Source organism: Notothenia coriiceps, unplaced genomic scaffold, assembly GCF_000735185.1.
Source record: "Notothenia coriiceps isolate Sejong01 unplaced genomic scaffold, NC01 NC01_scaffold00036396, whole genome shotgun sequence".
In the NCBI taxonomy this organism is placed as follows: Eukaryota; Metazoa; Chordata; class Actinopteri; order Perciformes; family Nototheniidae; genus Notothenia; species Notothenia coriiceps.
In genome coordinates this window covers 896,478-917,944 of record NW_011369097.1, presented here as the reverse complement: position 1 = coordinate 917,944, position 21,467 = coordinate 896,478, and the positions used below count along the sequence as shown (strand labels likewise).

The 21,467-nt window shown below is 39.6% G+C and overlaps 1 protein-coding gene across 1 annotated transcript; it reads right to left on the bottom strand.

Moving 5' to 3' along the window:
• Positions 1-16,089: 16,089 nt before the first annotated feature.
• dmrt2b (doublesex and mab-3 related transcription factor 2b) lies at positions 16,090-20,241 on the bottom strand. Its single transcript, XM_010792268.1, has 3 exons — positions 19,332-20,241; positions 18,250-18,352; positions 16,090-17,143 (listed from the first exon to the last, which is right to left on the bottom strand). The coding sequence occupies exons 1-3, from the start codon at positions 19,707-19,709 to the stop codon at positions 16,302-16,304; spliced, it is 1,323 nt and encodes a 440-aa protein (XP_010790570.1). The 5' UTR covers positions 19,710-20,241; the 3' UTR covers positions 16,090-16,301.
• Positions 20,242-21,467: the final 1,226 nt, after the last annotated feature.

Below are 21,467 nucleotides of genomic sequence, written 5' to 3'. Positions count from 1 at the left end.
CAAAGAGAGCCAAACAGGGTATTAAAAGTGTACACATGGACACTCACAGCACACACACACACACACACACACACACACACACACACACACACACACACACACACACACACACACACACACACACACACACACACACACACACACACACACACACACACACACACACACACACACACACACACACACAGAACGTTTCTCTGTAAGACAATAATAGAAAGGGAACAGTGTGGAAACAGAGGCTCTTTTGAACCAGCCAGCTCCATGTCAATATTACTCTTTCCCCCTGAATGATCACACATAAGACTATGTCTCTATTTCCTTCTACACACATACAACTAACTCACTAACCCAACACACACAAAATGCACACATACTACAGCTTTTTTCATATTGCCATTAAGCTGAAAATCAAAATATCCCTGGTGCTACACACACTCACACACCTGACTTCTACCTTATGCAGCCACTCTGCGCTTATGCCACTGATGGATATTTTCCTCTAAATATTTGCTCTGTAACACAAGCTAGTCTGTCTTGTGTTTTGACTTCAAATAAAGCTATTAATCACCTTAATCGCCCTCAATTAACCCACTAAACCAGATGCCCACTCCGCACGTCATTCCAGTAACCACTCATTCAGTCTCTCATGCAGTCACCTCTGCCAAACAGGTGATGAATTGCTACAACAAGGCAATCTCCGCCACAGGCTAATGCACATAATATCACAGCTTCAGATGACAAAACATTAGCTGGAGGGAAGCGATGGAAACGGCCTCAGGGAGGCCAATGCGATAGGATAGGTGCTAAAGCATCTGCCCCAAGCTGTGAGAGTGCACATGCACAAAATATGTCTGTCAGACAGGGGTTTAATATCGGCACGCTTTATTCAGAAGACAGGGAATCCCTGAAGCACAGAAACACAAAACAATCAAGTTTACACTGTAGTGTAGCAGTACAAATTAATTTTCAATTTCCGAAAGGACTGCTTAGTTTCCATCTTCACTGTCCCACAAAATAATTATTTCTTCTTTCAGGCCTTAAGAGCCTGCATGTACACACAAAATAGTCTATCACATAATAAAACAACATTAACAAATGGAGTAGTATGAACAAGATAATGTGGGTCTCTGAATTAACCTGTTACACCCAATGTTGATAAATGAGAAATGTTGAGAAACTGAATCTGATCAGAAAGGGAATGTTAGTTTTGTTATACAGAGGATCCAAAGCAGACTGATGTTGCTAACCATATGCATACATGAACAGTATGTGTTTGAAACTGTGCTTACCAAAACACAGGAAATATATATCATCTTCATACGTTCCCAGCCTGTCTACCCCAGAAAGTACAGAAAGTGTGCTTACCATTTGCCATCGCCACAACTGGACCTTCACTGCTAGCTAAAGTACAACCTGTGTTTTTCTTTAATGTGGGACGACTCAGAGTGTTCAGGAGCTTGAGAATTGCACTCATGAGGGGTTGATGAAATACCACAAGGAGTAATGTCTACTTTCAAACTCCCAGGGAAATGTTGTCTTCTCGTAAATACATTTTGATTCCGGGAACCGCATGACGTCATGCGGTTCCCGGAAGAAACAAATGGAAAAAGAGAAATCTCCAACGAGGCGTTCTGGGGCAGCATAGACAGGTATTTTCTGTGTTAGAGTTTTATCCGCTACAGGGTGTACTTTGAGGGGTTTTGACTCTGCAGACCGTTTACATGCATAACAACCTTCATAACACACAAGGGGGCAGGTAATAACCAGAAAAGCATGACATGGGACCTTTAAATCCCTCACTATTGAAAAAGGTGGACATATATCATGTATTAGCCTCTGGATAAAGGGCTGTCAGTAGCACACCACAGAACATCTTGTAGCAACAGCAGCTCTCAGAAGTCCATCAACTGTCGTGATAGGAACCCCCAACTCAGAGGTTTAAACCAAAGACACTGGACAAACATTTCTGAACTCCACTCTATATTTTTAGTTTGAATAAATAATCTGGAATTGTTTTTGCCCGCCAAGAAGCTTAGGATAACCCGTTTTTTTTTTTGCGATTAGCAATGCAACTAGTGGGGTCAGCTTTATCCTTGTGCTGCTGATTGCTGATTGGGTTACTCACACTGGGTCCACTGCCAAATCTTTGATATCCAAGATGGAGGTATGTTCCCTTGAGAACAGCTTGTGGCACTCTTCTCTTATAGACCTGAATTAGAGTGATCACAGGAGATGATGCCAACCGTGCCCGTTTACAGCAAGGAGGACAAGTGTACATTTAATCAGACACACTTATAGCAGTCGCAGGGTCATATCTACATTGTAGGGTGTTGTTTTTCTTTGTGAAACACAAAGGGGAATTAAAAATGGGTGGATTAGATGGGTCTTATCGTGCTGGAGCAGTTATGGCTCAAGATACAAATCAGCTGAGGACAAAGAATGATATAAATAGGCGGTGAAGAAGGTGACAAGTACTCTGAGAGATAATTAGCACAACTTAAGAATGTCATATTGAATTAAACCCGATTATATTACACTGACGTAGCCTTTATGTAGTGAACATGAGCTGCATCCTGACCTCTGACCACTGACCAAACATGTTAATAGCACTTTTGTGACCTGAATAGGACAAGCATGAAGATGTTTAAGGACTTGTTCCAGGAGACATCAATGTTTTAGGGACCTGAATAGGACAAGCATGAAGATGTTTAAGGACCTGTTCCAAGAGACATCAATGTTTTAAATCAAAGATAGAAACATCAAATTAAGTTACACCCTCATAAATTGAGCATGAACTCGCAACAATTACAGGGTAATTCCCATACCTGGTAGACCGTACAAACAAATATTTAGAGCTTTTAACCATCTATCCTGACAACCAGCAGTAACACGTTTTTTTAATGATCTGTTGTAACAATCAACCAATAAATACTCCCCACAAAAAGTAAAACAACTCGTTAATATGGTAATTTATGATATATGTTTATCCCATCAGCCCAGTTTTCCAAAACTGAAGAATTTTGTCCAATATTTATTTCTGATGCAGGGAGTAGAGTATTTCTTATGAAGCCCACAAATAAACAATTATATTATAATTGTTAAAAACACCAAACCTACGGTGGCCCTGAAGTGCAAGTCAAAACAACATGCACAAAACACTTCAGCATTTCACAAACGCTACAGCATTTGAGAAAACACCACAGCATTTCACAATCACTTCAACATTTCAGAAAACGCTATAGCATTTCACAATACACTTCAACATTTCAGAAAACACTACAGCATTTCAGAAAACGCTATAGCATTTCAGAAAACACTTCAACATTTCAGAAAACGCTGTAGCATTTCAGAAAACACCACAGCATTTCAGAAAACACTATAGCATTTCAGAAAACACTACAGCATTTCAGAAAACACAACAGCATTTCAGAAAACACTACAGCATTTCAGAAACACTACAGCATTTCACAAAACACTACAGCATTTCAGAAAACACGACAGCATTTCACAAAACACTTCAACATTTCAGAAAACGCAATAGCATTTCAGAAAACACTACAACATTTCAGAAAACACAACAGCATTTTAGAAAACATTACAGCATTTCAGAAACACTACAGCATTTCACAAAACACTACAGCATTTCAGAAAACACGACAGCATTTCACAAAACACTTCAACATTTCAGAAAACGCAATAGCATTTCACAAAACACTACAGCATTTCAGAAAACACTACAGCATTTCAGAAAACACTATAGCATTTCAGAAAACACAACAGCATTTCAGAAAACACTACAGCATTTCAGAAAACACTACAGCATTTCAGAAAACACAACAGCATTTCAGAAAACGCTTCAACATTTCAAAAAACACAACAGCATTTCACGAAACGCTACAGCATTTCAGAAACAATAGCATTTCATAAAACGCTACAGCATTTCAGAAAACACCACAGCATTTCACAAAACACTTAAACATTTCCACTTTAACGGAAAGGGTATTCCTTTAGGGAGAACACTTCATGTTTGTGATTGGACAGAAACTTGAGCGATTAGAGCGATGCGAATATTCGGGGCTTATCTCCATGTACATTTCTATGGTAGACTACAACAAAATGAACATATTCTACCGTGAATTAATTGTAATACACGTTTAAAAATGAAGCCGAAGTAACAACATACTGATACCGGTTAGTAAAAACCATGAATTAATGCTTTTACAACTGTGCAGACAAGAAGGCAGGCGAAAAACCTTTTAAAATGTGTGTTTTCTGAATGGAGATCGGATCGATCAGGCTAAACTAACCTGTAGCTGCTCCCTCCGAAATTCACAACAACATGATACAGACAGAAATAAAGCAGCGACTGTATTCGCCAGACAGTCTGTGGTTTGTAAATGTAACTTTTGTCTAGTTTCTGAACAGATATGAGGAGCTCTGTGTGTTAACAGCTAATGGCTTATGTTTTGGAACATGTTGCTGATTGTTGCGTCGGATGCTCGCTCTGTCCAATCACAAACAAGAAGTGTTCTCCCTAAAGGAATACCCTTTCCATATAAGTTGAAATGTTGAAGTGTTTTCTGAAATGCTGTAGTGTTTTGTGAAATGCTATAGTGTTTTGTGAAATGCTAGTGTTTTCTGAAATGCTGTAGCGTTTTCTGAAATGTTGAAGCGTTTTGTGAAATGCTGTGGTGTTTTGTGAAATGCTGTAGTTTTTTGTGAAATGCTATAGCGTTTTCTGAAATGCTGTAGCATTTTCTGAAATGTTGAAGCATTTTGTGAAATGCTGTGGTGTTTTCTGAAATGCTGTAGCATTTTGTGAAATGCTGAAGCGTTTTGTGAAATGCTGTAGTGATTTGTGAAATGTTTTGATTTGCACTTCAGGGCCACCGTACAACCAGATGTCTTTTATCAACAGCAGTAACACATTGGTTTATATTTCACACATGTATTTTATTGCAGCTTTGGAGGCATTTGATGACATGACATATTAGAAAACATTGACGGGAAAACATTTTCTATATTTCATATACCCTGCGGTGATTACTAAATTGCCTTTAAAACATATACACAATCACCTTTCTAAATAAACTAATTATCATTATCTATTTGTTATTTCAAATAAGACATTTTGAGTGGGGGACAGGTAAGTAGTTACACTTTCAATAAATAATGACTAAACTTTCCCCCCAGCAAATATTGTTGAAGGGCGCATGAGTGCAGCACAAATGAATGCATTGTTTATTATATCTTTTAAACTTCCCAATACAATTTTCACCACCTGTGTTCTAACCTGCCAGTTAATTTGCAAGATCTATAGAAACACACAATACATATGTATTTGAGCACAAAAACAGCAACATTGGGATGCATTTTTTAAAGAACCTGTAATATTATAAAACTATTAAAATAACCCAGGTGTGGATACGCAATCCAAAAAGGTTCTCCCAAAGCAAAATGTGGCTTTAATTGCAATTCAGAATGGAGTCAGTCTATTACCAATTGGAAGTGATGTAAATTTAACGTGGCCTAAATTGGCTTGAAATTGCAGTGTGTGGTCAACACTATTTTCTAACCATCCATCAAACTGTAATGGCCAGAAAAATACCCAATGTGGAACACAAAGGCTTCAGTCATCTCATATTAGGAGCATATTCGTAGACATTGGCCTCACTGTTACAGGCAAAAGTAAAGAGACAAAAAGACAGAGGGACAGGGCAGTGGAAGGATTTAGTCGTGTGTCTCTCCTCGCTACGTAAGCGGTTATTTCAGCGGGGCAGTGAAGGCTTGGAGGCCCCCTGACTATCATTTATCAATCATCACACGAAGGGGGGAAAGCCCTTCCTTTCCCTCTATGAGTTTCCACTTGGAGTAGTTAAGTTCCTGAGCACTAAATCACTGCCCTATAGCGAGTCTCCCAGAGTGAGAGTGAGCGGCAAATGAATGAACGGCGGGAATTACGTTGCCGTTAACTCACTGAGCCGAATCACTGACAGACAAATGAGAAAAACACAGCGGCGACGGTGCTGACAAATGGGGTTACTTTCCTCTCAGAAAATGAGAGTACTATAGTTTGTGGATGGATAAGCAACAAAAATAGAAGTGACGTTAACAAGTTCTGCTTAACTTTCAGGTGGTTCATGCACTTGCAAGGAGACCAACAATGTGGTTTGAGGTTTGCCCCAAAATGTACTTTTGAAATGATATGTTGAGCAGACATTTATGTCTGGGATCTACTTAAAAGCCATTTTAATTTGTTAAAGGTTATATTTCCTTATTTAAACCATTGCAATTCTTTCACATACATAAACGGCACATAGAAGAGTCCTTCTAGTATCAGTCCTGCTCCTCTAAGAAGCTTTTAATAAGCCAAAATACAGTTTTACATTTAGGCTTTTTACAGGTGACAAACTCCATGAAAAGAAGCGTGTCTGTAAGGGAAAGCAAAATATGAGAGGAAGATATAAAGACAGGGAATGCAGACATTGCGTAGTCAGAGTGTAAAAGACTGCAGACAGACAGATGTAAATAAAGAGAATGGAGACAGCCAGGCTGCTGATTGTCAGACTGCGTGTCGGACCTGACGCCTCCATCTCTCCCCCTACTCCATCCCTTGTGTCATCCCACTAACTCTTTTGTGCTGAGCAGATATATATTCCCTTTTAGAAATATGGCATGATGACATTAATCATTTCTTTGTGGACTCTAAATGCTATGTGTTACTAATTGAGCAAAGCTTATATAAATGTTATAAACTTTCTTTCTTAGGAACACTGCTAGCAGACTTGCTATAAAGCATGAAGCAAGAGGACCATGAAGATGTGTTTCAGTAAGAACAGCTAAAATAGTCTGGTGTAAAATAAATAAAAGAGACATATACAAGATTAGATAATCTTTAATCTCAGCATAATGTAAATCTCTCCGCTTCAAAGAAATGCATGTTGTTTGTTGCCTAGTGCCTGTTTGTTTTGTTCATGAGACTGATACCTCTGCACTCCAATCTGTGCTATATCTGTCTCCAGGCTCACAGAGAGGTGGTGATTTGTTCAAAGTTGGCCAGGAGGATGAGAGATGGATACAAAGTTCAAATGAGTACCATAAAGCAAACAAATATGTAGTTGAAATAAGGCTATATAGTTATATAACTCTAAATTAGTATTTTTTCCAGGGAGGCATCAGAGCAGGGATATGGAGGAGAGGCAATGTTTTTGAGTTTAATGAAGAAAGACATTTGCCACAGAGAAACCGCTGAAGCCACAAGCGACTACTCAGCGCTGATGCATAGTGTGAGTTAGCTTGTCGGTGCGTTCTGCAAAGTTAATGAGCCACAGGCACACAATATTCACAAGCACAGATATTGTTGTCCCTACAATTCTTGGATAAAACTTAAGATATATCATTATTTAAACTTATTTAAACAGGCTTTAGTTCTTCTCTTTTCTCAAACACACACACACACACACACACACACACACACACACACTCAGAGCAAATGTGTTAAATAATGATATATCTTAGTGTGTGTATACATTGTGCACATTTAAGTTTTATCCAAGCATTGTAGGGATGTGTGACTGGGTGTTTGTACAGTCCAGTACATACTGTATATGTGTGAGTGAGAGAGAAAGAGACGTACATATGGGAATGAGCTCTCGACATCTGTCATTTTGGAGAGCGTTGCGTCAGCCCGGAGGGAATGGATGATAATCCATGTGGGACAAATTAGGACATGGAAAATGAAAAACACCCTCAGAGAATGGAGACAACAGCTCCCTGATGAAGGCATTTCTGCTGAAATGTGCCATTGAGCCGTGCTAATAAATAGATTTTCTCTTTTTTAATTCACTGTGCCTGGCTTTTGGGGTTCAGTACATTCATTATATTGTTCCTTTGGGAGAAATGTACCCTGGACACATTACTGATGACTGAAATCAATGCATCCTCAAAACAACACAACACATTGTAAATAATAAATTTTAATAGAATACATATCATGTCACACTGTTATAGGTTTTGGCATTTTTGGGGGTACATTTTTGCGGTGATTTATATTCTTTTGTGAGTTCAGTTTTAATTCCAATGCAAACAGAGGTTTCGCTCATGTTTTGTGAGGGCAAATTGTGATACTCCACTACAGTTGTTTTTAACCACCAAATACTGCAGTATGCTTGAACCAATCAAATTGCGTGGTTTGATTTAACACACTTGAGAAGACCTGAAACCTCTTTATTTGAGTTTGTGTAGTCAAGCAGCAAGTCGTAATTACATTTTATTTTTGGCCAAATTGCATTGAGTTTTTTCGATTTCTGTTTTATAGCTACCCAGAAAAGAACTTGAAAATAGATAGAGATAGTACCTTCAACCCAAATGTGTCTGGTTGTTTATATGCATATGTCCTCTTTACATGAAGTGGCAACAGTCCTGATAAAATCCAAGGCTTGCATTCACCATTTCTGCAAGCAAAAACATGCACATCCAAAGGGGATGTGATGAATGTCTCCAGATTCACAGTGATATGTATTCTCTGAGGACACAAACATAGCAAGCTGTCAACTGGCTTCAAACTGTTACTCGGTAAATACAAAAAACATTTTGCATTACCCAAAGGAAATTCATTCATTTTCATCAAAAACCCTCAAAATTAAAAGCTTATCTAAAAGTATTCCTCAAAAATCAAAATCTGCTTAAACTAACAACGACATCGAGTTTCAAGAACAATGTGCAAAATACTGGGGACTTTCAAAGAGTGTGTGTGTGTGTGTGTGTGTGTGTGTGTGTGTGTGTGTGTGTGTGTGTGTGTGTGTGTGTGTGTGTGTGTGTATCCGCCAGTGTTTAATGCCTCTGCTGGTGTCAGAAAAGGTTAGACATGCTTAATTAGTTTCCTTGAGATGAATACTTAAATATTCTTTATTCTAAAATTAAATTCAAAATCCATTCACTGACGAAGTGTGCGACACATAATGGTGAATCACCTCAAACTGATGGTGACAGCACTTATTCATTCACCTGGAGAAGAGTTGCACAACCCTGTCTGCTAAACACACCTTATTTGGTTTGCTAAGTGTATGTGGACACATATGGCTGTCAACTAAATCCAGGAAGTGTGGTATTCCTAATGTTCCTGTGGTCATGGCAAACCCAAAAGTGGAAACATTTTTAAAAAACAGCCTACTCTCTGTTTATTTTTTTTAGCACATTGGCTGATCAATTATTGTATCCTTTATTATGCTAATGTGGAACATCTCAATCCTTCCTTTAGTTTTCAATTCAGCCTACAATTGTGGGATTTTTCGAGTTTCGTCCAATTTGAGTCCAGTCGCCTGCTTTCTTCTTTGAACTGCTCCTGCTTATACTGAACCTTTTTAAAGTTTTCACGAAGCGTCATTAAACCTAGATTCATGATTCATATCATGAAGGTTGAAAGTGGGCAGCCTACCCAAGCACTTTGGGGATTCAAATTGGAAAGCCTTACCCTGGTCGGTTGCAGTGAAGAGTATGAGAAACAATCTCTACCTGCTCCTCTATGTGTGAGCCCAGTCACCATATGTTCAGTGTACAGTTAGTGGGTTCACAGTCGGCATACCTCTAGCACTTACACAGTTCATATCCCAGTTCAAGACATCAAGTGTAATAATGTTATGTAAATTGAATAAATTATGTCATCTGCAGCAGGAGCTGTGTACATTTTCAACATTACAGTGATCATAGCTAGGTTTGCAATTCCAATTTAGAACCAAAGGGCTTGAGGAAAGAAGTGTCAGAAAACCCAGGCTTCAGGCCTTATTCAAGCATCAACTCAACTTTCTGCTCATATGTTCCAAAGCATGCTTTATATAAATGTTTTCCCTGGAGAGATCTCTCTGAGAATTTGTATAATGAAGCAACGGGATTAGGACCTGTCAAGGTCGTCTGTTAAAAGCAGGACACATGTCCGCATTTGGGGAAGCGTTTCATTTCACAACAGAAAACTCTGCATAAGTAATGAGGGAGTTGAACAGGAATACAGACACAGTGACAGACTTTGCCTCTTCCACCATCTATTCCATCACCAGTCACAACACCAACCTGATATAGAGACGCATTGTTCTCCATACATGGCATAACACATGCTCTGTTGGAAACTGAGATGTATAATAACATATTTGAACTGACACTGTTTATATTGTAAATGCTATAAAACACAATTATATGCCACCCTTTTCAACCTTCTTTGTTTTTAATCTCTTAGTTTTGGCAGTGTTACATTTGAGGGGTTTTCTGTGAGCATAATCTCTCTCGACTAAAAGGGAAAATAAAAGGTTTTAAAACATGTTGCTGATCTTGGCAAGTTGTTTCACAGTTATGGGTTATAGTGAACAGCAGGGTTCCTGATATCACGCCATCTCAACCTGCCCACACTCTTCCCTTGAACACTTGCGACTCCCTCCAAGCTCTCTGCCTGTGCCAGCTGTTATTCTTAAAGGTCTGTGAACCGGACATCAAAACACAGTTTTATATGTCATTAAACTCCACTATCCTCTCCTTTATAAGCATCAGAGATAATCAATCACTTGTAATAAGGTGCCAATATGTTAGCATATGCCGGGTGTACGCATCAGGACATGAATAACATCAGGGACGATCGAATTACCAGAATGTGGTCCAGGGAATTGTTTGAGTTTTGGTTTGCAGAATTTTCTATAGAATACATTTGAAACCAAGCTGCATAAATACTGCTTTAATGGCTGGGCAGTCAGAACTGTTTTTGCATTGATATTATTGCTGCCACCCTTGGTCTATAAAGTTCCTGAACCTGCCCGGCATGTGCTCGTTTTAGGTTATAAAGTTGAAAGCTCTGAGTCAGGGGAACAAAGCTGTAAAGGTTATGATAAAACTGTGCGCCGCGGATCACAGCTAGAATATTTTTGACATCTCCAGAGAAAGTGCTGACATATAACCTGTATTGCAATGTATTCAAATGCTAAATAATCATATCTGAAGAAAGAAATGTCTGCACTATTCATCTCTTCCTCTGGGTATGTTTGCTTTCACATCTGCAAAAGTTCCTTATTCTCTGTGAGGGGTAGGGGATGGGTGATGAAAGACATATTGGTGAAGCATGTTAATGACAGGAAAAAAAAAAAAAAAGTACAACTAGTGTTTAACAGATGGCAACTGCAGGAGGTGGCAAGATCAACACCAACACACCGAAACACATGAAAATACATATTTTAACAGTCATGCTAATGCTATGGTTACATTTGAAGGTTTTCTGTGAGTCTCTCTTCAATGATATAATGTTTTTGGAGGGGGCGACATCTAGCCAGAGAGGTGAGAGAAAGTGCGGCCTTGTGGTCTGCTATGGTTTCTAATATTGCAGAGGTAGTTCTTCTGCGGCCAAGCAGCACCATGTGACGGTAACTGGATCGCCACACAGCTGCAGCCGCGGGCACCGTCTGTCGTCCCCAAGGCTGCTGGAATAGCGACAAGGCAGCTCCGCACACATGGGCATACAAACACTGTCCATGCACACACCAGTGTATGGAAAAACCCAAATGGTACAGGATGGGGCTAAGTGGGGTGGTGCGGGAGAGAACTCTACCCTGCCTGTTTCAAAGATGTTTTTGAAGCTGTGAAATTTCTAGCCCAACCGAGGCAGGCTCCGTTCCACACAGGGCTGTCTTTTAAAGCGAGGGCTGGTGTGTTTGTTCTTCTGTTAAATGAAGGGTGGCGGTGGGCAGACGGGAACCAAACTACAGTCATTTAGGAATGTCTCTCTCAGAGGGCAGACCAGACACTTGTTCTCTATTAAAACCTTGTTGTTTCTACTTGCTTGGATCACTGTTGCTGTGCATTCATGGAACAACTGGGACAGATTCACTACTTATAATGAAGTAAAGAAAGTGAAGAAAACTAATAAACCTTTGGACTGATTGTGTAGAGTAAAACTGTTATTCTCTTGGTACATAACAAACAGGTGTAAGTGTCTGAGTAGCCTTAAACACTCAAAGCCGCACCAGAATGAGGTATGGGGGGGGCATCCAGCCTTATATTTTTGAATAGGCTGGTGAACTTTTTAACCTCAATTTTCTTACAAAATCTGCTTTGCCTACTTTTTTTGCACAAATATGATAAGAAATGCCACCCTCTTCTCATTATGTTTTTGAACAAGTTTGCGCTTGTTTTTTCTTCATTCTTGACCTAGAAGCACAGCCTGACCAGATTTACTTCGGCTGACTACTCGAGAAATGTGGATTGCGCCTTGTTTGTCCATCAATCAATCATTCATATCAAAAATCGTCGTACTGGATTTCAGACTTTAAAAACGTACACTAAGTTCAAAAAGTAGAGCCGAAAACATATTTTTATAGCACTGTCAAAAAACTGATTAATTATTCTTGGTTCTGTTGTCAAGTGTCTAAATGCATTTCATCATTGGGTGGACAAAAGTTTTATTAATGGTTGGTATTTTAAATCCTGAAAGGCTCCAGGCTAATTTACGATTATAGTTGAAGGTAAAGGCCCCTTTTTTTGTTGGAATGTGTGCTAGTTGTGCCTCACAGACAATGTTGACTTCTAGATACTGAATCTTTTTTTGCGTGGTCATTGTATGGCATCATAATGATTGTGTGCTAACTGAGGTGATGCCATTTAATGAGATGATTTCATTACTGGCATGTATCCACAAATCAAAGCTAGATTGCAGTATCCCCGTCTCAGACACATACAGCTGTAGAGTAACGTTACACCAGTAGCTACCAAACACCAGAGACCACAGGGTGGGACCGGGGAGAATCCAAAGTGTGTGGCAAGTTGGCAGACAGATCAAACGCTCTGCCCTCATACTCAGTGTTGCAGAGACTTTGTTGGAATAAATAGACAGAATACTGCCTGGAGTGTAATGATAACGTACATCAGCACACCAAAGATAGCAGCTTTGCAAATAAACATCCTAACAAATTAAACCAGGAAATTCAGGTATTTGTCCTCGGGGAAAGGGAATTTAGCGTTCTCTTGATTGTGAATGTATACTGCCCAGGAAGAAAGTTTATTAGAGCACTGACACAGCTAACACTGAACAATTTATATTACTGTTTTGAGCAAGTAACACATACAAAATTGTAAGTCATTTTGTGTTATTAAGTGGGTCATTTCCTCCAGTACTTTACCTGAATAATTTATCATCACTGCCAATTAGTTCAGCCAAAAACGTTTTAATATTGTAGCAATTGTATGATTATGTTGATGGCTTTTAAAAAAAATCTTCTTTAGTATATATTGTATAATGTAATTGGTTTATGGATGGAGTAACCCTAAAAGTGATTTAAAAAGGCTGCTAAATGAATTCAATTCAGCAAAACACCTGCAAGTTCATTCAAAAGCAGTGACCACTGACTGTGAATACAATTGATTGGTGTAAATAGTGCTAAAAATAATAAGTTACGTTGGCTTCCTGAGTTTGAGGCCCCTCAATAATCAGCACTGTCAAAACGCCCTGCTATTAGTGACCAAATACCATAGCGTCACCAGTATAATACCAAAACAGTCTTGGAATGAAGACTTTGTTACATTCCAATGTAAATGATACTCTTTAGAGCTTCAGAAGCAGACAATGATTTGAAAAATAATGTGAGCAGGTATTTCTCTTTAAATTCAGTCTCTCATAAAAAAGGGTACTCATCGAACTAGGGAGTACTTTGATACCAAATATCCCATAAAAACACTTTGTAATTCACAAAGCTGCTCTCTCAGAAGGAAACGACCTTGCCACACTGAGACATATCTTCTTATTACACTAGTATTCTGTAATGAAGACAGCTGGCAGGGTGATCATAGGCTTTCCACTGAACCCTGATACTAAATGTTGCTGATGAGCTGTCCAAGGGGAGACTGATACGTAGATCATACCAAACAACTAGAGAGGTCTGACTGCTTTAGCATTCAATCTAAGGGAGGCAGGAGTCCTCTGTAAAACTTAGTTCAGGGAGAATTTACCTTTCCATGCACGTCTGAGTTTGAACACAGCTTGTTTAAACACTGCAAGGCGGTAAAGGACATGAAGTGAATGGGAAAACAGAGATCATTTTTATACTTGTGTTGTATGCAGCAGGAGTGTGATGGCTACACTAGGCCAGGAACAGGCAAGTGGCAGCCAGCTAAAGATGCCAATGCTTATGGTTATCCAATAGAGAAGGGAGAGGATAGAACATACATTAACAGGATGGAGGTCAAGTAAAAGAAGCTGGTACTCATGTATCCTGTTGGCTAGTTCTTTGTTAATATCTCCCCCACAGGCCAACTCTTCTCTTTATTTCCCCCCATCTTTTAAATCCCTGCTGATATGAGTCTGTACGATGAAAATATGAAGATCAGAGCTACAAGGGAACGCCAAAGCAAAGCTTTTCTACCCTGAACATGGTGAAATCAATCCTGCTGAAATGGAAATGAGGCACAACGAGAGAATCAAGAGCATGAGCGCCAGAGGTGGGCGACAAAAAGCTGAGGGGTGGGGGAGGAGAAGGGTTTGGGCTGTTACTAATTCAAAAACATGTTTCAACCTGTTGAAAATGCCTAGTCGGCAAACTGGCCTTGATCCAATAACCCCCCACATGTCCTCTTTCTTCCATACTCTCCCTTAGCTCACAAAGTGAACATGTTAATAAACTGGTGATTGTAGATTGAATCAAACCAAAGAGCACAGAACAATAAAGCTAATCTGCCTGTCGCTAGCAGAGTCTTAACAAGGACAGGGGACGTGCATTACATTTTTAGAGCGGGTCGCTATCTATTAAGCCGCCACACATCACGTCTAAGGACACTCCAGAATGAAGCATGGGGAACTGGATAAATGAGCTTCTCCACCAGTTTTGCCGGGGGGTAAATTGATTTACATCCTCTGTGTTATTCTTCACAGAAGTCATTATCACCCCTTTGTGACTGATGCTCATCTTTTTATCATCATAGGCAAAATGGTAATTTGCTCTCTTTTTTTTCAATGTGGTAAAATCACTGCAGATGGTGTACATAAAAAAATACAATGGCATAATGTCAGTGCGTTCAGGCTCACAACCTCATCTTCCTTTAGTTCCGATCTCCCCTCTTTGTCTGTCTGTGGAAAGACGGGGAGAAAGGCATTCTGATATGCTGGTAGATACACACAGAGCGGCGCGCTATCACCTCTGTGTTGACGCCACAAGGTCCAGAGTTGTCAAAAGTATCTGACCCCCATCTGAGCAAGATAACTACACAGAACAAAAAAAAGCAGGAGGAGAGAAAAAATGGAAAGTGGATAAAGATCAAATGCGTGTTCAAACAAACTCAGCCAGCATCAGGCCCGTCGTACAATAAAGAACAATGTTGCCTAGGCAACGCTGGCACCCACCCATTCCCCCTTTGGTGAATCTTTCCCATCTTCTCTCATTGTGTTGGGGTGATGAAACGAAACTCTATGAAATATTAAACAGTGTGTCATATGATGAATACATTTGAGGTTGTACAATCATAGTGATAGACTACACTCTGACAAAATGTCAACAATAGAGTTTAACAATAAATAATGAATACATATATGTTGGCAAAATAAAAATAAATTGCTAGAAACAACAAATGCAGATAAATCAGAGCTTTATATTGTTTCAGCAATTACAGTTTTATTGTGTGAATATCTTTACTTTCAAATGTCTTCTTTACCTTATGATCCTTCTTCCAGCGGTAGTTTTTTTGTGAGAAAAAGAGAGATTTTTTTCTTTTTGCCAGATCTGGTTTGTTTTTACACCCTAATGCCCGAGAGTATTGCAAAGATCAGCCAACCAGATCTACACTTTGATTTAAAAAAATCAATGCACAAAGTAAAAAAAGAGCAGAAGTTCAAACAATACTTGACTTTTTTATAGACTTTGTTTCATGGCTTTTCTTTCTTCTTGCAGGAAAAGAGAATATAATATGATTGATGTGAAAGCTTCAAGGCAGAATGGTTCAGTGTGTTTTAACGCTGACGAGAGGAGAATAAAAAAGGGTTCATTTTTTCAAGTGTTTCAAATAGTCAACAGGCATAGAAATCTATTAATCAAGGACATATATACGACAAGTATAATTCGTACATATTTTTAATGATATTTCAAATGTAGCTAAATAGTTCTTTATGACAAATTTAAAAAAGTTATACAAAGGCTGTGATTTATATTCTTGAATGTGTTAATATATACTTCACAACCACCCCTTATCAAAACATTTTATACAACAGGCAATTATTATATTTCACTCAACATCAATTCTTAGTCTGCATATTACCAGAGTGCATTGCCCTGCTTTCTGTTTGCCCGTCAGGCCCTTAGCAGAGCCTCCACTGAGAAAGGTAATGGCCTCACAGCGGGGGTCCTGACTGAGCTGCCATTAGAGCTCTTGACAGGGTCGCCATGAGGAGCTGTCTGGTCTGCGGGGGGGTCTGCACACCACCCCTTAGCTGTCAGAGGTCTGGGATCAAAAGTCCTGCTGGGTGCACTGACGTCTGGCCTGACCACGATACCGTGATCAGATCCAAAAAAGGAGCGTGTGAGGTGTGAACAGCCATTTGAGTCCATTATTTCTATTGGTTTTGAGGAGGATTTGACAGGATCTAGACCTGACACGGTGCTGCCATGATGTTTGAGTCTTCGAGATGTTAGAGGCGTCAGCTCTAGACTGTCTTTCTTCTCACAACCTCTACAGCTGTTCTGCACCTCCTCATCCTCCCTGGTTTGCTCTGAGTATAAGAAGTTGTTATAGTCTTCTGCAGCAGACATGCTTTTTAGGTGAAGGAACTGATAGAACTGGAAGTCACACTCATACAGAGGCTTGTATTTGTACACAGGCACGTAACTGGACGACCCTGCAGAGGTGGGGTCTTTGTTGAGAAGACAACAGTGGAGGCTGGGGGAGGCAGGCAGGGGCGGTGGGCGAAGCATGGGGGTAAGGGCAGCGGAGGAGGAGAGGGAAAGTTCGCTCTGCAGCTCTCTCTGCCTCAGCTCCCGCTCCAGCATCACATTCTCCAGCTCCTTGTCTGCGAAGGCTCTCCTCTTCCTCATCCGGGCGCTCATCGAGGGGCACGTAGGGAGGGTTTGGCCCCCCGGTGTCTGCTTCGACCAGCAGGAGGTGTAGTCCTCCACTGGCACTGCCGGTTTGAACCCTGCACAGAAAGCAAAGCCTCATGCTGTTGTCATTTTTTGTTGTCATATTTCATTAATGAATTAATAGTTGTTCCAACAAATTAATTATTATGTTTTCGCTTGAGTACTTTGTTCTTTATAATTTAAATTAGTCAGCGTTGTCCTTTTTGTTTTAATGGCAGGCTGTGAGGGCTATAAAGAAGACAAAGCCTGTTGCAGGATTTGACTGCATGCCAGCAGGTAATAATACACACTATGTATTACAGTAATGGGCCTGTTGTTGTGAACTAGTGAAGCCACAGTGATCTGTCTTGCTTACATCAATCAAGTGTGTGTAATGCTGGGTTATGACATCCAAGAAGAAGCACTGGCAGTGTGGGCCATAGCAGGGCTTTAAAATGCAGCTGCAGTTACACATATACGCTTGTGTGAATGTATGTGTGTCTACCTGTGTGAACACATCTGTTTGTTTAGGGACATTGTGGGGATGCAGCTTTTCCCAACAAAGTCCACATCTTTTTTTTTGGGTTAAGACATGGTTTCTGGATGAAGTTAGATCAGGCTTAAGCTATAGGACAAAGATTGGGGCTGTATGTGGACGGGTTACAGTTAATGTTAAGGTAGTTCCCCAGCCAGATAATCAGTGTCCTAACAAATCCTAACACATATTTATCTGATTTATATAGTTTTTTTCTGTAATTGTGCCATACCTCTAACAAAGGCTACTTTTAGTGTTGCATTTGAGAAAAATATGCAATAAAAGTATAATATTATCATTTTTAATATTACACAATTATTTTATATTGCAACATATCTTACAATAAATAAAGAGTTGTGTACTCAGTCTTGCCTTTCATTTTTACAAATATTATTTTCAGACCAAATTAAACATTGAAATGAACTGGTACTTATACCAATGAGTAGGCCTACAACATTGCAGTTGACATTAAGATGACGATGTAAATGTTTTTGTACCAATCACAACGCACACAAGGCATGGTCAGCAAGAAGTGAATAATTTCCTTCACTGAAATATTGTTAATCAATTTAGGATCTTGCATGAATTCAAGATATATTTTATATATATATTATCACAGTAAAAAGGAGAGGAGATGTTAAAATATACCCAGCAGGATGCTCTTAGCCAGTATGCTCGGTTCGGCTGCTCTCGTGTAGCGCTGATACGCAGTCCTCCTCAACGGACCTGCACACCTTACCCCCCTCTTACCCTGCGAGAAACATGGGAACAGGAATTAGACATTGGATCATGATATTACACTGAGGCTGTGCTCCAAAGGTTAGTAAAGATAATTCATACTTTATGTAAGCGATGTGTATAGCTCTTTGAAAGTGTAAGATTTAATAATACGTGAGATTCACCCTCATTAGGTGTAAATGTTAAGTCTTTTTTATTAAGAAGAGCATGAATTGGCCCTTTTGATTTAAACTATCCATCTTTATATATTATTTTAATATGGTATAGTTATACATTATTATTAAAATGTCACATTTTGCCTTCAGGTGTAAATGCAGACAGAATGCAAATTGCTGTTGCAGTAAACCTTATAACTGCAAGGAAATTATTAAAAACAAAAATACACTCAAGACAATCCTTTCTTTGGGGGATGTTTAAAGATTTACTTATTAATGTTTTTTTTATTTGTTCATTTTGATGGCTCCTTTGTGCTTGTGTGTGTGTGTGTGTGTGTGTGTGTGTGTGTGTGTGTGTGTGTGTGTGTGTGTGTGTGTGTGTGTGTGTGGTAAAAAATCTGATCAATTTTGGACAAAAAAAATGTTTTCTTTAATATAAAAGCTTAAAAAACAACAACACGTGCTTTACTTTATAGCTCTTATCGACAATTGTTTGTATTGAGTTCTGTCACACATTGTTTTTGGAAATATATATAATAGTAATAATTGTGTAAAATCAACATTGCATATTTATTTTAACCATTTTTCCAAACGTGTACAAAAGTTTCGTTATTGCTATGTATTATTTAATAACAATAGCTATATTCTGACCTGTATTCTACCATCATGCATGAGCCATCCAACGTAGGCTACTTTAGTTAATTATTAATTCATCATTAATCCCCCCCTACTCTGATTTTAACCCTCAATTATCACTCTTTAATAATTTGTCTCTTGATGATCATCGACTTAAGCTTTAACCATCTGTTAGTTCTCCAGCATGTCTCCATCACCCACCTGCTCTTGTGCGCCCCTCACCTCCGCGGCTTGCTGCCTCCTCAGAGCGACCTGTGCCGCCATGACTCTCTGCCGCTCCACCACCAGCAGGCAGCAGGGACAGCGACAATCCCTCCAGCGGCAGAAGCGTTTGTGGCCTTTCAAACACGAAACGACGCCGTGGTTCCGACAGCGGGCACACTTGGGGCTCCGGGTCATCTTGCGTGGTTTCTGCTGATGGCCCTCCGGAGACAGCGCCACTTCCTTTCTGTCCCCGTGGCAGCTGCGCCGCTCCGCGCATCCGTCAGAGCTTGTCACGTCAACTTCTTCTTTGGATTTAAGTTCTTCAAGTTTTGCAGTATTCTCCAGCTGCAGGCCTCCTTCCAACTGAGAGGACATCTATGAGTAATAACACCGGAATCTCACTTTTAATCCGTGGAGCACGACGTTTCTTCTGACGCAGGGCAACAAGATGAAAAGGGTTTCGAAACTTAAGTAATGCTAAGCCAATTTTGATTGTTAGCCTACTTAATCAAACTAATTAACTCTAAAAATAATCACTCGAAGAAAGAGGATGAATCACAACTGGTCTTGTTTTACGCATACAATTCAAACTGTGCTGCACTGAAACGTAGATTCAACAGGTTGAAGTAAATCAGTTTACATCGGATGAACACGACGCATAAGAGTATGGTTCCGGGTTTAGAGTCTGTGCCCCTCAACTTGACATCATATTGATTCCCGATGATCACCAAGCCGTGAGGTGTGCTGTCCTGCCTGTTGCTGCAACATCACGTTGTTTTCAGGTTGGAAACTTTGCAGCATACCGCCAGAAGTTTGAAGTGTCTCACCTCTCTCAGCTGCTCGCTGACGCTCTTTCCAAGAATAAGCTCATAGTAGACCGGGCCACAATGCAGACCTCATGGGGAAGGACCCGTGACCAAAGATTTAGAGGAAGCCCGTTTGTTGCAAATGCAACTCCCTCTCCCGTTTAAACCATACCTGCCCTGCACGGCCCACCTTCAAAGTTGTATTCAGATTTCCAAATATCTTGCCAGTTCCAAATCTCCTTATTATTATAGGCGAGATCCCCATTTATGTAAGCAGTAGACCTATGCCAAAAAGTATTTATTTAATTAATTGGCAACATTCCTAAACAGAATTCAACAATTTACACATATTAACAAGAGTAGTACATTCTCCACTACAATTCATGATTATAATCGTTTTTTGTTATAATCGTTATTAGTGGAATAATTCAGAGATTGGCATGGAGGGTTAAAGAGAAGGCTCACTCTAAAACATAAAATTACATGTTGTGCCCGTTAGGCTGCATAATGTGTTAATTGTGTGTTTTACCAGACTGATACAATATGGAGTAATTATGCACGTGCCTTGGGGAGAATAGCCTGGTTGGGAAATGAAAGGCAGTCAGGCAGACATAGCAACGGAGAGAGAATTACATTTTGATAATACCTGGGAGTCTTCACACTCATTTATTAATGTTACTTTTAAATAATTCAATGATTTAATGGGTCTCTTGATGTTTCTAGTGTCACCATTTCTGTGCCTAACAGAATAATTAAAACCACTGAAATACATAAAACATCCCCCTGAAAGCTTTTGTAGGCATGTGTTTTTAACACTGGTTCACTTGGAGTGAATTTCTATAATTCTCACCTTTCTGAAAATTAATGCAATACTGATCTCAGGTAACTCTTATGTGATGCAAAATACTCTGTTATTAATACTTTTCTTAATGTACTATTAAGACAGGCTTCTTTTCTCGTCCTTAGACTGTGTAGGGTCAATAATGCAAACAGTGATTTTCATTGTGGTGATATGCTGCACTCACTTCCTCTTCAGTGTCCACTGAATGTCAATACAGCACAGTTTAGTATTCTGTTTGAAAATGACTGATGTTTCCATTACCCAAAATACAGCGCCGTAGAATCCACTGGGATGGTATGAAAAGTGTGCTCCCTACTGGTTCAATCCTGTAGTTACACCCAGGGTATTTCTTCCAAGTGATATCCATTTGTATAACCTTCCAAGGCCACAGGCATTCAAGTAATTTGTTAGTCAGATTTCCACAATTTCGCCAAATTAGAAAAATACACATAGGCTACATTTGCTCTCCTCGCAGGGCCTTTAAAT